Genomic DNA, 15,632 nt, shown 5'->3' with positions numbered 1-15,632 from the left:
CTGTTGTTTAATATTATCATTAACATTCTGCAACAAGCATAAAGTCAAACAGGGGTTGGCAAAGTCTTTTCCGTTAGGATATTTAGATAAAAATGGTTACTTGCCAAAATTATGCAGTCAGTAGTATAAATGTGGGGTTGACAAAGAGTTCTAATTTTTAGTTTCTACCTTGTTTGCTACTATATTCCAAACGTCCACCACTGCTCCTGGCATGGAGCAGGTGCAGATAGCTACAGCAACAATTAATGGGAACTCAGGAATACTTTGTTTTGTGGGTTCCTTGAGGATCTGTTGTTCCTGCTTTTGCCTTGTCCTGCTGGAAATTTGTCATGTGTTCAAGTACTGCCCACCGAGATGATAGGCAAGCAATGGAAAGGCAGGCACCACGTGTTTAGCATAGCCGTCTGATACGCTATATGATTCACAAACTTCTCAGTACCTAAGCCAGGAAAGCAGCAGAAAAGGACTGCTATAGGGATTCCAACAGGAACTTAATTAGAATTGCCCAGCAGCTGACTTGTAGCAACAGCGTTGTCTCCAAGTCCTCCTCATGTTATTTTAGCTTCCTCTCCTTCCTTCTCTGGCTACCATGGGACTCCCTGCATCTGGTCCTGGGACAGAAAAGAACTTTTGATACATTTGCCCATGACCAAGAATACAGGTTTAAAGAAAAGTGGCTTTTGGTCAAAGGAAGACAGCACATAAGTAAGTCCGCAGTGCATAGTTAGAGCTGCAAATGGATGCTGTATATGGAAGCCTTATTTCCATTTAAAAACTACTACTATTTAGAAAGCATTCATGTTGTTTAGTTGCAAAAAGTTCTGCAAGCCCAGGTCCCAAAGATTAGTACTTCCCTATGCCCTTACCATATGGTAATATATATCATTAAAAAGTTCCTAGGGAAAAGGCCTTTCACTGATGGAAACCAGTATTCAACTGAACACTAGCTGAGGGCCACTGCTGCTGGCAGCCACCCGGCCGTTTCAAAGGCTGCTGGGGTTGAGGTGAGGGCAGTTCCTAAAGAACAACACTAAATAAAGGTGAGAAATGGGGAGATATTAAAGGTGCTATGCCTTAGAAAAACACAGACCAACCTTTATCTATTTAGGCCCTACTACGTGCCTGTCTCTGTGCTATATATTTGGGAGCAAAAAGAACCTGATCCTAAGGAATTAAATATAATCAATTTGGAGACATAAAACTATACACTAAACAATGAGAGAACAATTACATTTAAATATTTTTTCCTAAAGGAAAAACATAACTGAAGGTAGTCACGAAACGCTTTTTTACAGGAAAGCAGACTACCTTAGGCAGGATTTAGATAGAATAGAAGTCCAGGGAGGGCACTCCCAGAGTGATGAAACTAAAAAAGCAGGTATGGATATACCCATTTACACACATACAGAAACAGGCGTAACGAACGTGTATGTTCTGAAGGCACTACTCGTTTCAAATTAACTAGAAAAAAAATTTATATAGAGTACATCAGCAAATAAGATACTCGGGGAGGTGGGTGACACTGAGTGCCTGGGAAAGTCTGGAAGGAGACTCATTGTAAAGGGAGCCTCTAGTTTGTTAAGCAAAGAATGACAAAGTGACAGCCACGACAGTTACAGAGGTTAGATTAGTAAATCAGCTGGTGTGTTAGGAATTAGGGCGTGGAGACAGAGGACAAACAGAAAGGGGTTTCAACAATCTCTAAAAGTGGCACATAGAGAGAAACTGACTTAGGCTGAGGATAAAGGGGAAGTCTTTAAAAGGGAAGGGAAAGAGGTATGGGGAAATTTCAGTGAAGAAAAATTAAAGGAATCTGGTAGTTATGTGAATATAATGGGAAACAGAATATCCAAAGATGACGTCACGATTGTAAAGTCCGATGTGGAACAGGGAGCTTTCTGTACACTGTGTGAAGTCTTAAGAGTCTGTGAGTATGTAAAGGTAAGGCTATTTGCAAAGCCGAGGGCATAGGGACCAGCAAGACAAAGTCCTTCCTTCAAAGTTTGGATCAAAATGTGTCCAGAAGGTCTTACGTGATTAATATCCATAGCTTTTACTGTAAGACTGTGGCTTCTCAAGGCAAGCAGGCACATTCTACCTTTCAGAATATGTTTCTTTGTCTCACAAAATAGACAGTACACTCTGGAATTAGACAAAGTTGGTTTCAAATTAGGACTCCACCACCACAGGACCTCGGGCAATTCTGTCTTGCGTTTCAGTGTCTTCTCTGCACAACATGGATACACTTGGAGGGCATTATGCTTAGTGAGATATGTCAGACAGAAAAGGCAAATACTGTATGGTATCACTTACATGTGGAATCTAAAATATGTAACTAGTGAATATAACAAAAAAAAAAAAAAAAAAAGAAGGAAGGGGCAATATAGGAGCAGGGGATTAAAAGGTACAAACTATTAGTTGTTATGCTGTTTAGTCACTAAGTTGTGTTGATTTTTTTGTGACTCCATGGACTGTAGTCTGCCAGGCTCCTCTGTCCATGGGATTCTCCAGGCAAGAATACTGGAGTTGGTTGCCACTTCCTTCTCCAGGGGATCTTCCCGAGCCAGGAATTGAACCCACGTCACCTATGCTGGACTACTGAGCCACAAGTATAAAATAAGCTACAAAGATACACTGTACAATATGGAGAATGTAACCGGTATTTTATAACAACTACAAATGGAGGAAATCCTTTAAAAATTGTGAATCAGTATATCATACATCTGTAACATGATATTGCAAGCAACTATACTTCAATTTTAAAAAGGCAGTGATCTCTTTTTTGAAGTCAGAGGATAAAGCTGTGGACTTAAGACTTAATGCATAAACAACAGCATAAAATTTCAAACTAGCAATCAGAAAGCACAAAAGGCTTAGATTAAATCACTAAGACTAAGACAGGGAGGGAATGATTCACTTCTGAGAAGACAGCAATAATGAGTCTTCATTTGCACAAGTGGTCCTCTTCCTCCTTTTAGCTGGGTTAGGAGAGTAAAGAGAAGACAGAGACTTTGGAGAAGACAATCTAGAAAATCAAGTAGGGAACTGTTCCTGTTAATAACTCTTGTGCAAATATGTCAGGGCCCCCTTGCCTGATGTTAACATTGAGCAGATACCGTACGTACTTGTGAGGACTTTGGCTCACAGCCAGCCTCTAAGTCAGGAAGCAGTAGAAACACAGGAATGCCTGTGTTTCCAGAAATGAACATTTACTGAGTTCCATGTGTGTACGAGTACCTGGTACAAACGTCTCCCCCAAAGTTATTTCATTTAAATATTCATGAGCACTCTGAAGCTTGCCTTTTTTCTTTTCCCCCTCCCTTCTGGTTTATTTTTAAAGATAAGGAAGGCTCAGCAAGATTAAGTAATTTGCCCAAGATTTACCAGTTAGTAGGTGGCAGACATAATAAAATCTCTGACTATAAAACCTACAGATTAAGGTTTCCAGGGGAGGGGTTTGGGACTAGATAATGAGCTATTAAAGCAATGGTTTTTCAAAGGTTAATCAGTGACACAGTTTTCACCAATCCTTAGCAAAATGAGAAACAAAAAAGAACATGTATGGGACTTCCCTGGCGGTCCAGTGGTTAGGACTTTACACCTCCACGGCAGGGGGTGCAGGTTCGAGGCCTGGTCGGAAAACCAAGACCCCACATGCTCTGCGGCATGGTTAGATAAAAAAGAATCAATCAATCAATAAAAACAAAAAAAGAGCATACACTAAAGTTATAGCACATACATATACACACTTAGGTCCAGATACACATTTGTTGGTGTCAAGTTGCCAACTGTCCATTTTTGAGGAAGACTTTATTCTAACATTGTCTTTGTACTTTTTTGACATTAAAATGTTTTTATATATATATATAAAATAATGGTAACAGCAAATGCTAGTTTGCCTCAAAAATGACCTTACAAATTAAAAAATAAAGTTTTTTTATTATCTATCTATTATAATCTATCAAACCCCTGTGTCTGAGAACCACAGGCAATGACACAGGTGTGAAAGCAGAAGGCCCAAGGATAAGCTTTAGTTCTATACCCCCTACTGAAGATGTGAGGCCAGGCACCTAGCTTCTGAGTCTCAATTTTCTCACCCACAAGATGGGCTAATAATAAATATTCCACAAAATTAATACATAACATATAACACTCCGTAAATTATAAAGTACCACAAAAAGGTAGTAACTATCATAATAATTTATGGTTACTGGAAACGGCTTAACTATTTGTATTTATTTTCCTCCAAAAACAGAGTTTTAAAAAAACTTTTAAAAGTCTATGCTTGACTTTTATTATATATACCACACTACTTAAATTAAAATATAAAGTCTCTCTCCTAATCACACTATAGGAAGCTTGCTGGTATAAACATGGTAACTTATACCATGACCGTGGTCCCTGTGGACTTGTCAGTATCTGGAGAAAAGAAGAATGTACTCCCAGAATTCAGACATGGTTTTTTTAAAAAAAACAAAAAACGTGAGTACTAAGAGTAAAACTAGTAAGAATCATCAACATACTGTAATTACATTAGCAACGCACCCTAAGAGACAGTGTGCAGAGTGCTAAAGGGACCTGGCAAACACCTAGCTCGAGTCAGGGCAACCACACAGGGTCCGCAGGACGGCGGAGGGAATGGAACTATGGGGGAAACATGGATCTAAAGAAACTTAAATACTAGGTTATCTGCCTCAAGCAATGATGTATTCAGAAAATGAAGTGACACACAGTTAAGATTCTGGTTGGGTTTTATTCTGAATTGTCCTAGTAAAAGATTCTAATTTGGTAGTCATGAGTATTCCAGTCATTAAGGAGTCATACTGGAATGGGGTCAGTTTCTGTAAGCTGGAAAAAATACCCCTTTATCACTACTCAGTTTCATTTTTTGTTGATTCTGAGTTTATCAAACAATCTCATGATGTTCATGTGGTTGTGTGGGTACCTGATACCAGAGAGACACGAGGCCCCTGGGCACCAGAGAGGAGCAGCCCCACTGTGAATGAACAAAGTGGCCATCTGGTTTAAGTCAGTCTCTTCTGAGTAGGTAAATGGGAAATTAATTTCCTTAAAGCCTCACGATTCCTGGTAGAAGAGATGAAACTAATTTTCTAAACCTACAGAAGTGAAAGTCACAACATCCCCCTTTGAGGTGTCCTCTCTTAGACATCATTTTTTTATATATAATATACCACTTAGAAGGAAACGTAAGATTTTGTAATTGCTAGATATGTTCATCCAATCTATGCACGAAGGCAAAGGCCACATTTCACTTCTCTAAAAAACATTTACTGCACACAGGAATATAAAGTTACATAGGACACAATATATAAGAAGCTCATTGTCTGATGGAACGTCAGTTACACAAGCATTTAATACGATATAAAATGTGCCTTGACAAAAAGGAGGAACAAGACAGCAAATGAAGCAACTGAACTCTTGGCGACCTTTGTGAATGCTTCACAGAGAAGACAACATTTGAGCTGAACTTGGAGATGCACAGGGGTTGTCTAAAAAGCAGTGTGTACGGGGCTCTTCCCAGCCTCTGCAAAGGAACGGGGGCTCAGAGCAGCACGGCGTGTGAGGGAGACAGGGAAAGGTCTGCATTCCCCGCTGCATACAGCGCCAGTGGACAGTACAGCTGGAGACAGAATCCAGGGCCAAACTGCCTCACATCCCACATGAAGACATTTGGATTCTTCCTACAGGTAACAGGTGGGCTCCCCTGGCGGCCCAGATGGTAAAGAATCTGCCTGCAATGTGGGAGACGTGGGTTCGATCCGAGAAGGGAACGGCTACCCACTACAGAGCCCCTGCATTCCATGGACAGAGGAGCCTGGCAGGCTACAGTCCATGGGGTCGCAAAGAGTCAGACACGACTGAGTGACTGAACAGAACTATAGATAATAGAGAAGCATAGAAAATTTTAAGCATAGGCAACTTACCAGATCAGGTCTGATTTTAAAAACCACGCCATGGACACACAAGAAGTTGGTAACAGGTTACTTCTGCTTTTTAAATTGTATACCAATTATATGTATCCTCTCCCTCTCACATACCCACATACCCACCTCTCCCACTCGCTCCATACATGAATGAAGTAAAGGACTAGATATAGGGGGCCAATCATGATGCTACTCTTAACAGCCCAGACCCAAATGGAGAGAGTCGGAATGCAGATAGTGACAGAAGGAACAGATAGAGAGACGGGAAGTTTAACAGGTCCTAGGGATTGACTGGATATAGTGGTGACTGGGTGAGCTGTGCCATTCAGGAAGCAGAATATAGCAATCAGAAGCAGTTCAGGAAATAGGACAAAATGAGGACTAGTTCAATTTTAGATATGTTACATGTGAAGTGCCTGTGGCACATCCAGATAGAACGCTAAAAAGACAGAAGTGAGATCTGGGGTCACAGAGTGTCTTAGCTGAAAGTGCGGATTTAGAGACACTGGTGTACTCCAATGCATCTCAAAGGCCAAGAGATTACAAAGAGGGAACTAAGAAAAGGAGACCAAGGTTAAGACCCTGGGTAAAAAAATAAATAAATAAAGGACAAAGTAAAGAATAAGTGAATGAAATTGAAAAAAGATATTCGGAGGACAGGAAGAGAACCAAGATCAAGCGATACCCCAGAAGCCAAGAGGAAGAGGAAGGAGCTCCCAGTGGGGAGTTGTGCACAGTTCCAAAGGCAGTGAAGAGGTTACAGTAGGATAAGTACTAAAAGGAAGTCACTGATTTTGGTAATTATAAACAGACTGATACATCTTAAGAACTTTTCAGCACAGCACAGCTCAAAATGTGATCATAAAATGGAAGTTTAGAGGAGGGCCTAGTAGGTACGCCCGTTATTTCAAATCTTTAAATTTTACTGGGTTAGTGTAAATACAACGTACTTTCTTTTTTTGATGATTTACTCAATAAACTAATGACATTAAGACTGGTACATAAATCAAATTGGCTCTAGTAAACGAAGACGTTGAGGTGGAGAGAGAAGAAGTGTGAAGAGCAATTTCACATCATAGCTTGTCTTCTGCCTCCCAATCTGGGGTCACCCTCATGATTCTATAGTATAGTAAGTGACTGTTAAAGAAACAAATGCTTGAGAGGAAAGAGAAGCCTAAGTTAAGCTCCAAGCCTGAGAGCTGATTCTACCCCAGGAACACAGCTCAGGTCAAAGCAACTTACTTTCAAGTCTAAGGACATCTGAGTCCCTCCCTGAATTCTCAACAGAGAGCACAGGGTCTTCCTCTGTCCCTGCCTCAGAGGGCTCTTCTTCGGCAGCATCCAGTGACTGTGAGTTGTCAAAATACTTCTGTTTGTCATGGCTGTTGTCCAGGGTTTTCACATGACAATTACCTCAATGACAAGAGACACAGACAGAGCATATTAGAAACCTCTCTTGTGTAGTCCCACAGCTCAAGGTCCCCAAGTATCAGGAAGAGCAAAAAGGGGACCGTTGCGTTTTTCTTCAGCAGGAGAAAAGTGCCCTTTAAAGCCAGGTCATAATTGTGATTCACGATTTTGCACTTAAGTTCAAGTTTCACCTGTTAGGCTACTGTTAAGTATTTGGGGAAAAAGCTCTAAGAACGAAGTCCCAAGATCTCCCTCCATTCTTAATGAATGATTGTGAAACACTTCTCTGAAAGTCAGAAACATCATTAAAAAAGTGGTTTTCCTTCTATTTGCCTTTTGAACGTGAGAAATGACAGATGAGTATCTGAATAAGTCTGGAGATAGATGAATTATAGCAGAAGAGTATACCAATCTTGCATTATAGCTTAAAGTGAAAGACTAAAAGGTAAAGGATTAGAAATTAAAAACCAAGGACCTGGAGGGGGATAGGGTGGCAGAGAAGCCACATTTGTGACTGTCAGATCACACAGGTGCCTGTTTTTCTTTTGGAAAACAAATTTTGATCATGTGTGAAAGTGTCAGTCGCTCAGTCGTGTGTCTGACTCTGCAACCCCATGGACTGTAGCCCGCCAGGCCCCTCTGTCCATGGGGATTCTCCAGGCAAGAATACTGGAGTGGGGTGCCATTTCCTTCTCCAGGGGATCATCCGACCCAGGGAGTGAACCTGGTCTTCCACCTTGCAGGTGGATTCTGCACCGTATGAGCCACAAAGGAAGCATGAGTGTGTCTGACTCTTTGCAGTCCCACGGACTGCAGCCCGCTAGGCTATTCTGCCCATGGCGGGGAATTTTCCAGGCAAAGATACCAGAGTGGGGTTGCTATTTCCTACTCCAAGGGATCTTCCGGACTCAGGGACTGAACCCACACCTCTTGTATGTCTTCCGTGTTGGCAGGCAGGTTCTTTACCACTAGCACCCCCTGGGAAGCCCAGTAACGATTTATCTAAGCATAAAATGTCACATTTGAATGTAATCATAGCACTGTGTGATACTAGGCTGGTACAAAAGTAACTGCGGTTTTGCACTGCTGAACTCTGCCAGTTGATACTACAATACATTCTTAAATAAACGTATTTATTTATTCATCATTTTTATATGAATTTCTCACTTTATGTTTTTTTATTTTTGGCTAATGACTTACTAGTTACTGTTTATTTTATATTTATTTTAGACTACAGAAATGTTAGACAAAAAAGCAAATTCAACCAATTTTTTCGTTCAAGTTCAAAATGGGTTGTAAAGCAGTGAAGACAACTTACAACATCAACAATGCATTTGACCCAGGAACTGTTAACAAACGCACGGTGCAGTGGTGGTTCAAGAAGTTTTGTAAAGGAGACGAAAGCCTTGAAGATGAGGAGCGCAGTGACTGGCCTCTGGAAGTTGACAACGGCCAACTGAAAGCAATCACTGAAGCTGATTCTCTTAGAACTATATGAGAAGTAGTCGAAGAACTCAACTTCAACCATTCTACAACATTTGGCATTTGAAGCAAACTGGAAAGGTGAAAAGCTAGCTAAATGGGTGCCTCATGAGCTGACTGAAAATAAAAAAAATCAGAGTTTTGAAGTGCTGTCTTCTCTTATTCTATGCAACAACAGTGAACCAACAATTTCTCAATCGGATTGTGACATGTGATGAAAAGTGGATTTTCAGAGTGATTGCTCTAACCACTGAGTAGCAATGAACAGCTCACTGGTTGGACAGAGAAGCAGCTCCAAAGCGCTTCCCGAAGCCAAACTTGCACTAAAAATCATGGTCACTGTTTGGTGGTCTGCTGCCCATCTGATCTAATATAGCTTTCTGAATCTTGGTGAAACCATTACATCTGAGAAGTATGCTCAGCAAATCGATGAGATGCATTGAAAACTGCAACGCCTGCAGCTGGTATTGGTCAACAGAATGGGCCCAATCTTTGTCATAACGCCCAACTGCACAACCAGTGCTTCAAAGGTTGAGTGAACTGGCCTACAAAATTTTATCTCATCTGCCATATTTACCTGACCTCTGATTTTAGCTGATTTTCAGTCAGCTCATGAGGCACCCATTTATCTGACCTCTGAATTTAGCTGATTTTCAGTCAGCTCATGAGGCACCCATTTATCTAGCTTTTCATCTTTCCACTTTGCTTCAAATGCCAAATGTTGTAGAATGGTTGAAGTTGAGTTCTTTGACTACTTCTCGTATAGTTCTAAGAGAATCAGCTTCAGTGATTGCTTTCAGTTGGCTGTTGTCAACTTCCAGTAGCCAGCCAACTACCACTTCTTCAAGTATCTCAGCAACTTTTTGCAGGGAAAACACTTCCACAACCAGCAGGAGGCAGAAAACGCTTTCCAAGAGCTTCTCAAATCCCAAAGCATGGATTTTTATGCTACAGGAATAAACAAACTTGATTCTCATTGGCAAAAATGTGTTGATTGTAATGGTTCCTATTTTGATTAATAAAGATCTGTTGGCACCTAGCTGTAACGATTTAAAATTCATGGCCCGATACCACAATTACTTTTGTACCAACCTAATACTTTCTGACGTGCACAGTGAGCATGACCTCTTGACACAACATTGCCCAGGAGTCAAAGGGCCTTGAACTTATTAGGGAGACATGTGTTAATACAGATAAACAGCCACTATCTAGCTCCACTTGACAGTCATTCTCTGGGAAGAGGAATGTATTCCTAGGCTGCTGCGTCTTCTCTGGTGGAGACCTGGCTGGCTGAACAGGTCTCCTCATGTTCCACGTGCGTTGTTGCGGAAGATGTATATTCAACAGAAGCCTACATTCCTATTATAGGACACTTCTCTGATAACAGAGTGTATAAGTAACTTTTCTCCTTTATCAGAACATCCAAACATGTTCTAACAGTTTTTTTTTTTCTTTTAAAAGAGAGTGTTGCCTCAAAGAGATGTATGTACCCAATCAAGCTGTCTTTGTAGCAATGGGAATACAGGAAGTCTTTCTGGATCTGATGACTCCCCTTCAGATTCTGTAATTTCGGAAAGTGCTCCTCAGTCATTTCCCTCATTGTACCAATAAAACATAAAGGACTCAAAGCCTTTCCCAACTTACTAGTTTAGAGAGAGGGGAACTGCACACTTTGGGAGTCACTTTCCATTTTCCAATTCTACACTATCATACATCTGAGGCTATTTTCAACAAGGCTACGTCAGAAACTGAAGACTCTTTCAAGAGAGCTTTAGCTCTCAAGAAATTTAACAAGCAACTTGGGGAGACAGTAAATAAAGACAACAAACACTAATGAACTGGTCTACTGTGCCCAGTAGGTGCTTCAGAGAATGAGCTTTGAGTGGGAAGATCTTGAAGTGTGAAGAATACGTAGGACTTAAAAACACAACTTTAAAAAGGGGGAATTACAAGGAAGGGGACCAGTATTTCTTCAGTACTTTCGAATTTTTTCCCCCACTTACGCCTCAAAAACACCCTATGAAATATTATTAATTTTACAGACAAAGAAACTGATTCTCCATGAGATTAAGCAACTTGTCTGAGGTCAAATTTAAGTAAGTGGTAGATCTGGGATTTGAATCAGTTCCATTTTACTACAAAGCTTCTTGGCTTCCCCCTAGTCAACACTACCTCTTTAAGCAAAAAAAAAAAAAAAAAAGGTGGAGAAGTTGGCATTCTAGGTAGGGAGGAATAATGTACTGAGCAAAGCAACAGGAATAGGGATTCTCATTTGTGGTTGGAAGGCCATGAGAAGTACAATTTGAAAGAGATGGAAAGGGTGGAGTGTGTGTGGGTCCTGGAGGGCTACCAGGAAAGAAGGCATGAGCAATGGTAGCTGCTTTCTTTCTCCAGATTCTCCTGAGAGGCCAGAGGTTGCTGAGTTGCCTCCACTTCTGTCTTCACCACCTAGCCCGTGTAGGTAAATATGGAAAACCAGGCACACGAGCATTGAAATAAAACAAAGCAATGACAACAACTCCATATACCCAACTGTCTGAACTTTACTATGAAGAATAGCGTGTTTCTTAGAGGCAATTCTTAATTAGGATATAAATAAGCATGACTATTAAAAGCAGAGAGGAAAGAAAATGATGACAATGATACTGATAATTTAAAAAATACACTGTTCCTAGTGAATGTTCTCTGCCTTTAACTTTGGAGAATTTGCCTCTAAAGCATTATTAAAGAAAAAAAAAAAAGCATTATTCACCTTGACACAAGCTGGGTAAAGCAAAAGGACAAACCATTTAACACTGGAACCCGGTGAAATCCGAGCTGTGCTTCCTGTAGTTGATTTCGTCCTCCAACCTTTGCATCTTATTTTTCTATCCCACCCTCTATTATAAAAATTTAATTGGTTTCATCTTTTAAAATGTCTGCAATATTTAAAAATGCTTTATAGGTCATTTATAAGATATGATATGCATAAGATCCTGAAGCTAAAATTAGTCCTTCTGCATGACCTCAAAGCAGACACCCTCTTGAAGCAAGCCTCATGAATTCTAAGAATGTCCTGCCCTCCAACTCAGGAAATCAGGGCCAACACCTATGAGGGAGAGGGTATAAAAGGGGATCAGGGAGAAATAGGGGAATTAAAGGAATAAGAAGTTTATTTTAAGCTATTTCCCGGAAGTAGGAAAAATCAAAATGCTTAAGTAAAAACTACATGTTTTAAAGTTAGAACTGTTGATATGAATTTTCTTAGGTTGATGGTTAAAAACAGACTGGTTTAGTATTCTGGTGCGATTTCCATGATTAACTAGTCTAATCACAGAAAGTCATATTGCCTAATTCTTGAATGACTCCTTCCAGTTGCCAGAGGGGGAATTAATGAACTTCAGAAAAAATAAATATATCGATTCTTTGGACTATAGTATAGGTCTACTCCAGCTAAAGAGGAACTAAAAAAAGTTGCCTATATAGAAAAATATTGCTTGTCTTCTCAGCAAAGGTAGAGATAATGTTCTCATTAAAGAAATACAATGAAATGTTGAAGAAGGAAAAATGGAAAGAGACCTAAAAAGTAACAAGTATCTTCTGTGCATATGGCTATTATTTCTTGTTGATGCAAAAATGAGGAGATTCTGAGGCTCAGACTAACCTTGATAGGCTTTTTTTCTCGGGGGGGGTGGAGGGACTTCATGATTTAAATGAAATGCTTTAGATAACAAGGTCCCAGATGAAAATGGAAACACTTTCCTCTGCTTAATGTTCTATATCTGCTTGCAAAGACTTTAGCATCCAATTCAAATCCTGGCACTCTGGTTTTTCTTAGAATTGAGAGGATATGCAGGAGATATAAGAGATGTGGGTTCAATTCCTGGGTGGGGAAGACTCCCTGGAGGAGGGCATGCAAACTCACTCTAGTACTCTTGCCTGGAGAATCCCAGGGACAAAGGAGCCTGGCGGGTTATAGTCCATAGGGTTGCAAAGAGTTGGACACAACTGAAGCGACTTAGCATGCACACAAGCAAGAGAGGATAAGGCAATACCAACTAAGCATTCAGAAAACTAAGATCATGTCATCTGGTCCCATCACTTCATGGCAAAAATAGATGGGGAAGCAATGGAAACAGTGACAGGTTTTATTTTTGGGGGCTCCAAAATCACTGCAGATGGTGATTGCAGCCATGAAATTAAAAGACGCTTGCTCCTTGGAAGAAAAGTTATGACCAACCTAGACAGCATATTAAAAAGCAGAGACATTACAAACCTACGGTTTCACCAGTAGTCACGTATGGATGTGAGAGTTGGACTATAAAGCAAGCTGAGTACCAAAGAATTCAACTGCTTTTGAACTGTGATGTTGGAGAAGGCTCTTGAAAGTCCCTTGGACAACAAGGAGATCCAACCAGTCCATCCTAAAGGAAATCAGTCCTGAATATTCATTGGAAGGACTGATGCTAAAGCTGAAACTCCAATACTTTGGGCACCTGATGTGAAGAACTGACTCACTGGAAAAGAGCCTGTGCTGGGAAAGACTGAAGGCAGGAGGAGAAGGGGACGACAGAGGATGAGATGGTTGCATGGCATCACTGACTCAACAGAACTGAGTTTGAGTAAGCTCCAGGAGTTGGTGATGGACAGGGAGGCCTGGCATGCTGCAGTCCATGGGGTTGCAAAGAGTCAGACACAACTGAGCACCTGAACTGAAATAACTGAACTAAGCATGAAACTCCAAAGAGGGTATTTCTGACTCTGGAACAACTACGAGATCTTAAATTTATCAACATCCTTTTTTTGCAGTTAGACTACTGCTTGCATAAATTGGGTTATTAATATTAACCTCCCCTACAAGGGTATTCTGGAAAACAACTAAATATTTAATATACCATGTCTAAGCCTAAGCCTCCTAAGGGAGAAAGGCACAATTTATTCAGTGGCTAAACAGATTTTCAGAGTAAACTAAGTTCTTGGAAACTCCTATCATGACTAGGGTTAAAGAAATATCCTATTTTCTCTTATTAATTCTGTTTACAAAGGTCTTAGAAGATTGTTTTTCAACTGGAGTTGGGGAACCATTTACTTATTAAAAAGAATTCTTCTGTTCTGAATCTCATAAGTTGGTAAAGAGATTCCTGGGTGGATTAGGAATCCTTTAGGGTTCTTTAGGATTCTTTGGGGTTTGTTATAATAAAGAAACGCTACAAAATTGAGGCATCAAAATTTTGTAAGAGCAAGTAACTAATTTTCTATTTATTTCTCTAGTAAGAAATCTATCTTTTAGGAAATATGGTAAGATAAATTGTGAAGTGGACAAAAGTGTATCTTTGAGTTACTCACCATTGCTAAGCAAGATTATTTTTTTAAAATTAAACTTTATTGGAGTACAGTTGCTTTACAAAGATTACTTTAAAATATCACCAGGAAAATTTAACTGTGGGGCTTGGGACCACACTAACAGGTAATAGTGAAGAAGTAAGAAGCCTTACTGCAAACGGATTCCTTTATGATTTCTACCTCAAAGTCTTACAGACCTTGTTCTAAAAGAAGCATTCCATGGTATGAACTCAAATCCTGCCTAGATACAGCCTTACCATGTGAACTTGCACAAATCAACTCTGGTCTCTGCATCTAGGTTCTTTACCTGAAATAGATAAGCTACTGTCCAACAATAAGAGGAGTCTCAGTAAACACCACTGCTGAAACCACGGTGAACATAAGTACACAGAACTCCTTGAATTTAAGTGAACCTGAGACAAGAGAATCTGCCTCACCTCCTCTATCCTGGGCTGTCCTCCACTTAGAAAGATGAGCAAAATCATCTCAACAGTCGTAATGGCTCAGACTTGTTCTCATTCAGCAGTTACTGCTGAATGACATTCTTGCAGGAGGTTTAAAAGTAATGGCTATGTACTGGCTGACCTTAACTGCCAGAGAGAAAACAGATCATATTAAAGACTTGAAATCAGCAACTTCAGGATTATATAGGCATTCCCTCATGGTGAGGTGAATGAGTCAGAAGTGAGTTTAAAGAAGAAAAACTCTCAAAGAAAAGTATGTGACCTCAAAAAGAAATGAGAGCAGGGGTGGGAGAGATAAGAGAGAAATTCTTTTCTACTATGTATTCTAGAGTTAAATTCTATCCTGGGGAACACTGTCCACACATGGTGGGGGAATCTGATTTGTGCTGGTTTCTATAGACCTATACGCCCTGCTTCCTTTTAGAGGAGAAGAATGAACTATAAATCTGGCCTCCTTGTCCTGCCATGTGGCATTCCCTAAGTGGCTAAAGTATAGGGTGCAAAGTCAGCATCAGCTGAGACACAGACACCACGACATGTAGGCTGTGAAAGAAACGACTCCAGAGATGGAATCTAAGCTCTCCAATGCTATAACTTCCTCCAGAAATGGAAAAGATTAGGTTAGATCCCTAAACAAGAGAATTTAAACATTAAGTTTACTAGGAAAGATTTTCCCATGCAGCAACTATATAAAAAAGTTAACTGTCATAGGTGCCATTATTATTATTATTATTACTGTTAAATTTAAAAATCTGTTTTACTTCAGCCCAAGGAAATGGGTTTTGAGCAAGAATGTTGGGGAAACAAATCCAACAGATTTCTCACATTTACTAATTTATCTATGAATGCTAGTTTTTTCAATGAGGGTCAACAAGGACATTTGTTTGTAATTTTCATTAAAAACAGTGCAGACAGGAGGTGGGGAAATACAGGGACCTATTAGATGTGTCATCTTCTAGTGGACAAGTGAAACAATGTAATTCCTTTTCTCTGCCCCCTCCTACCACAT

The 15,632-nt window shown here is 40.1% G+C and overlaps 1 protein-coding gene across 2 annotated transcripts in view; it reads right to left on the bottom strand.

The window, feature by feature from the left end:
- TTC17 (tetratricopeptide repeat domain 17) overlaps positions 1–15,632 on the bottom strand; it is a 112,118-nt gene that overhangs the window by 34,768 nt on the left and 61,718 nt on the right. Inside the window, exon 17 of one of the 2 annotated variants that reach the window (XM_043482709.1) lies at positions 7,188–7,358. The exons of the other annotated variant lie outside the window; for it this stretch is intronic. Coding sequence (XP_043338644.1) covers positions 7,188–7,358 — 171 coding nt within the window. The remainder of the gene's footprint in view (positions 1–7,187; positions 7,359–15,632) is intronic. 2 annotated transcript variants of the gene reach the window in all.

This window comes from Cervus canadensis, chromosome 11 (assembly GCF_019320065.1).
Source record: "Cervus canadensis isolate Bull #8, Minnesota chromosome 11, ASM1932006v1, whole genome shotgun sequence".
Classification (NCBI taxonomy): Eukaryota; Metazoa; Chordata; class Mammalia; order Artiodactyla; family Cervidae; genus Cervus; species Cervus canadensis.
This window is presented reverse-complemented; position numbering and strand designations above follow the sequence as displayed.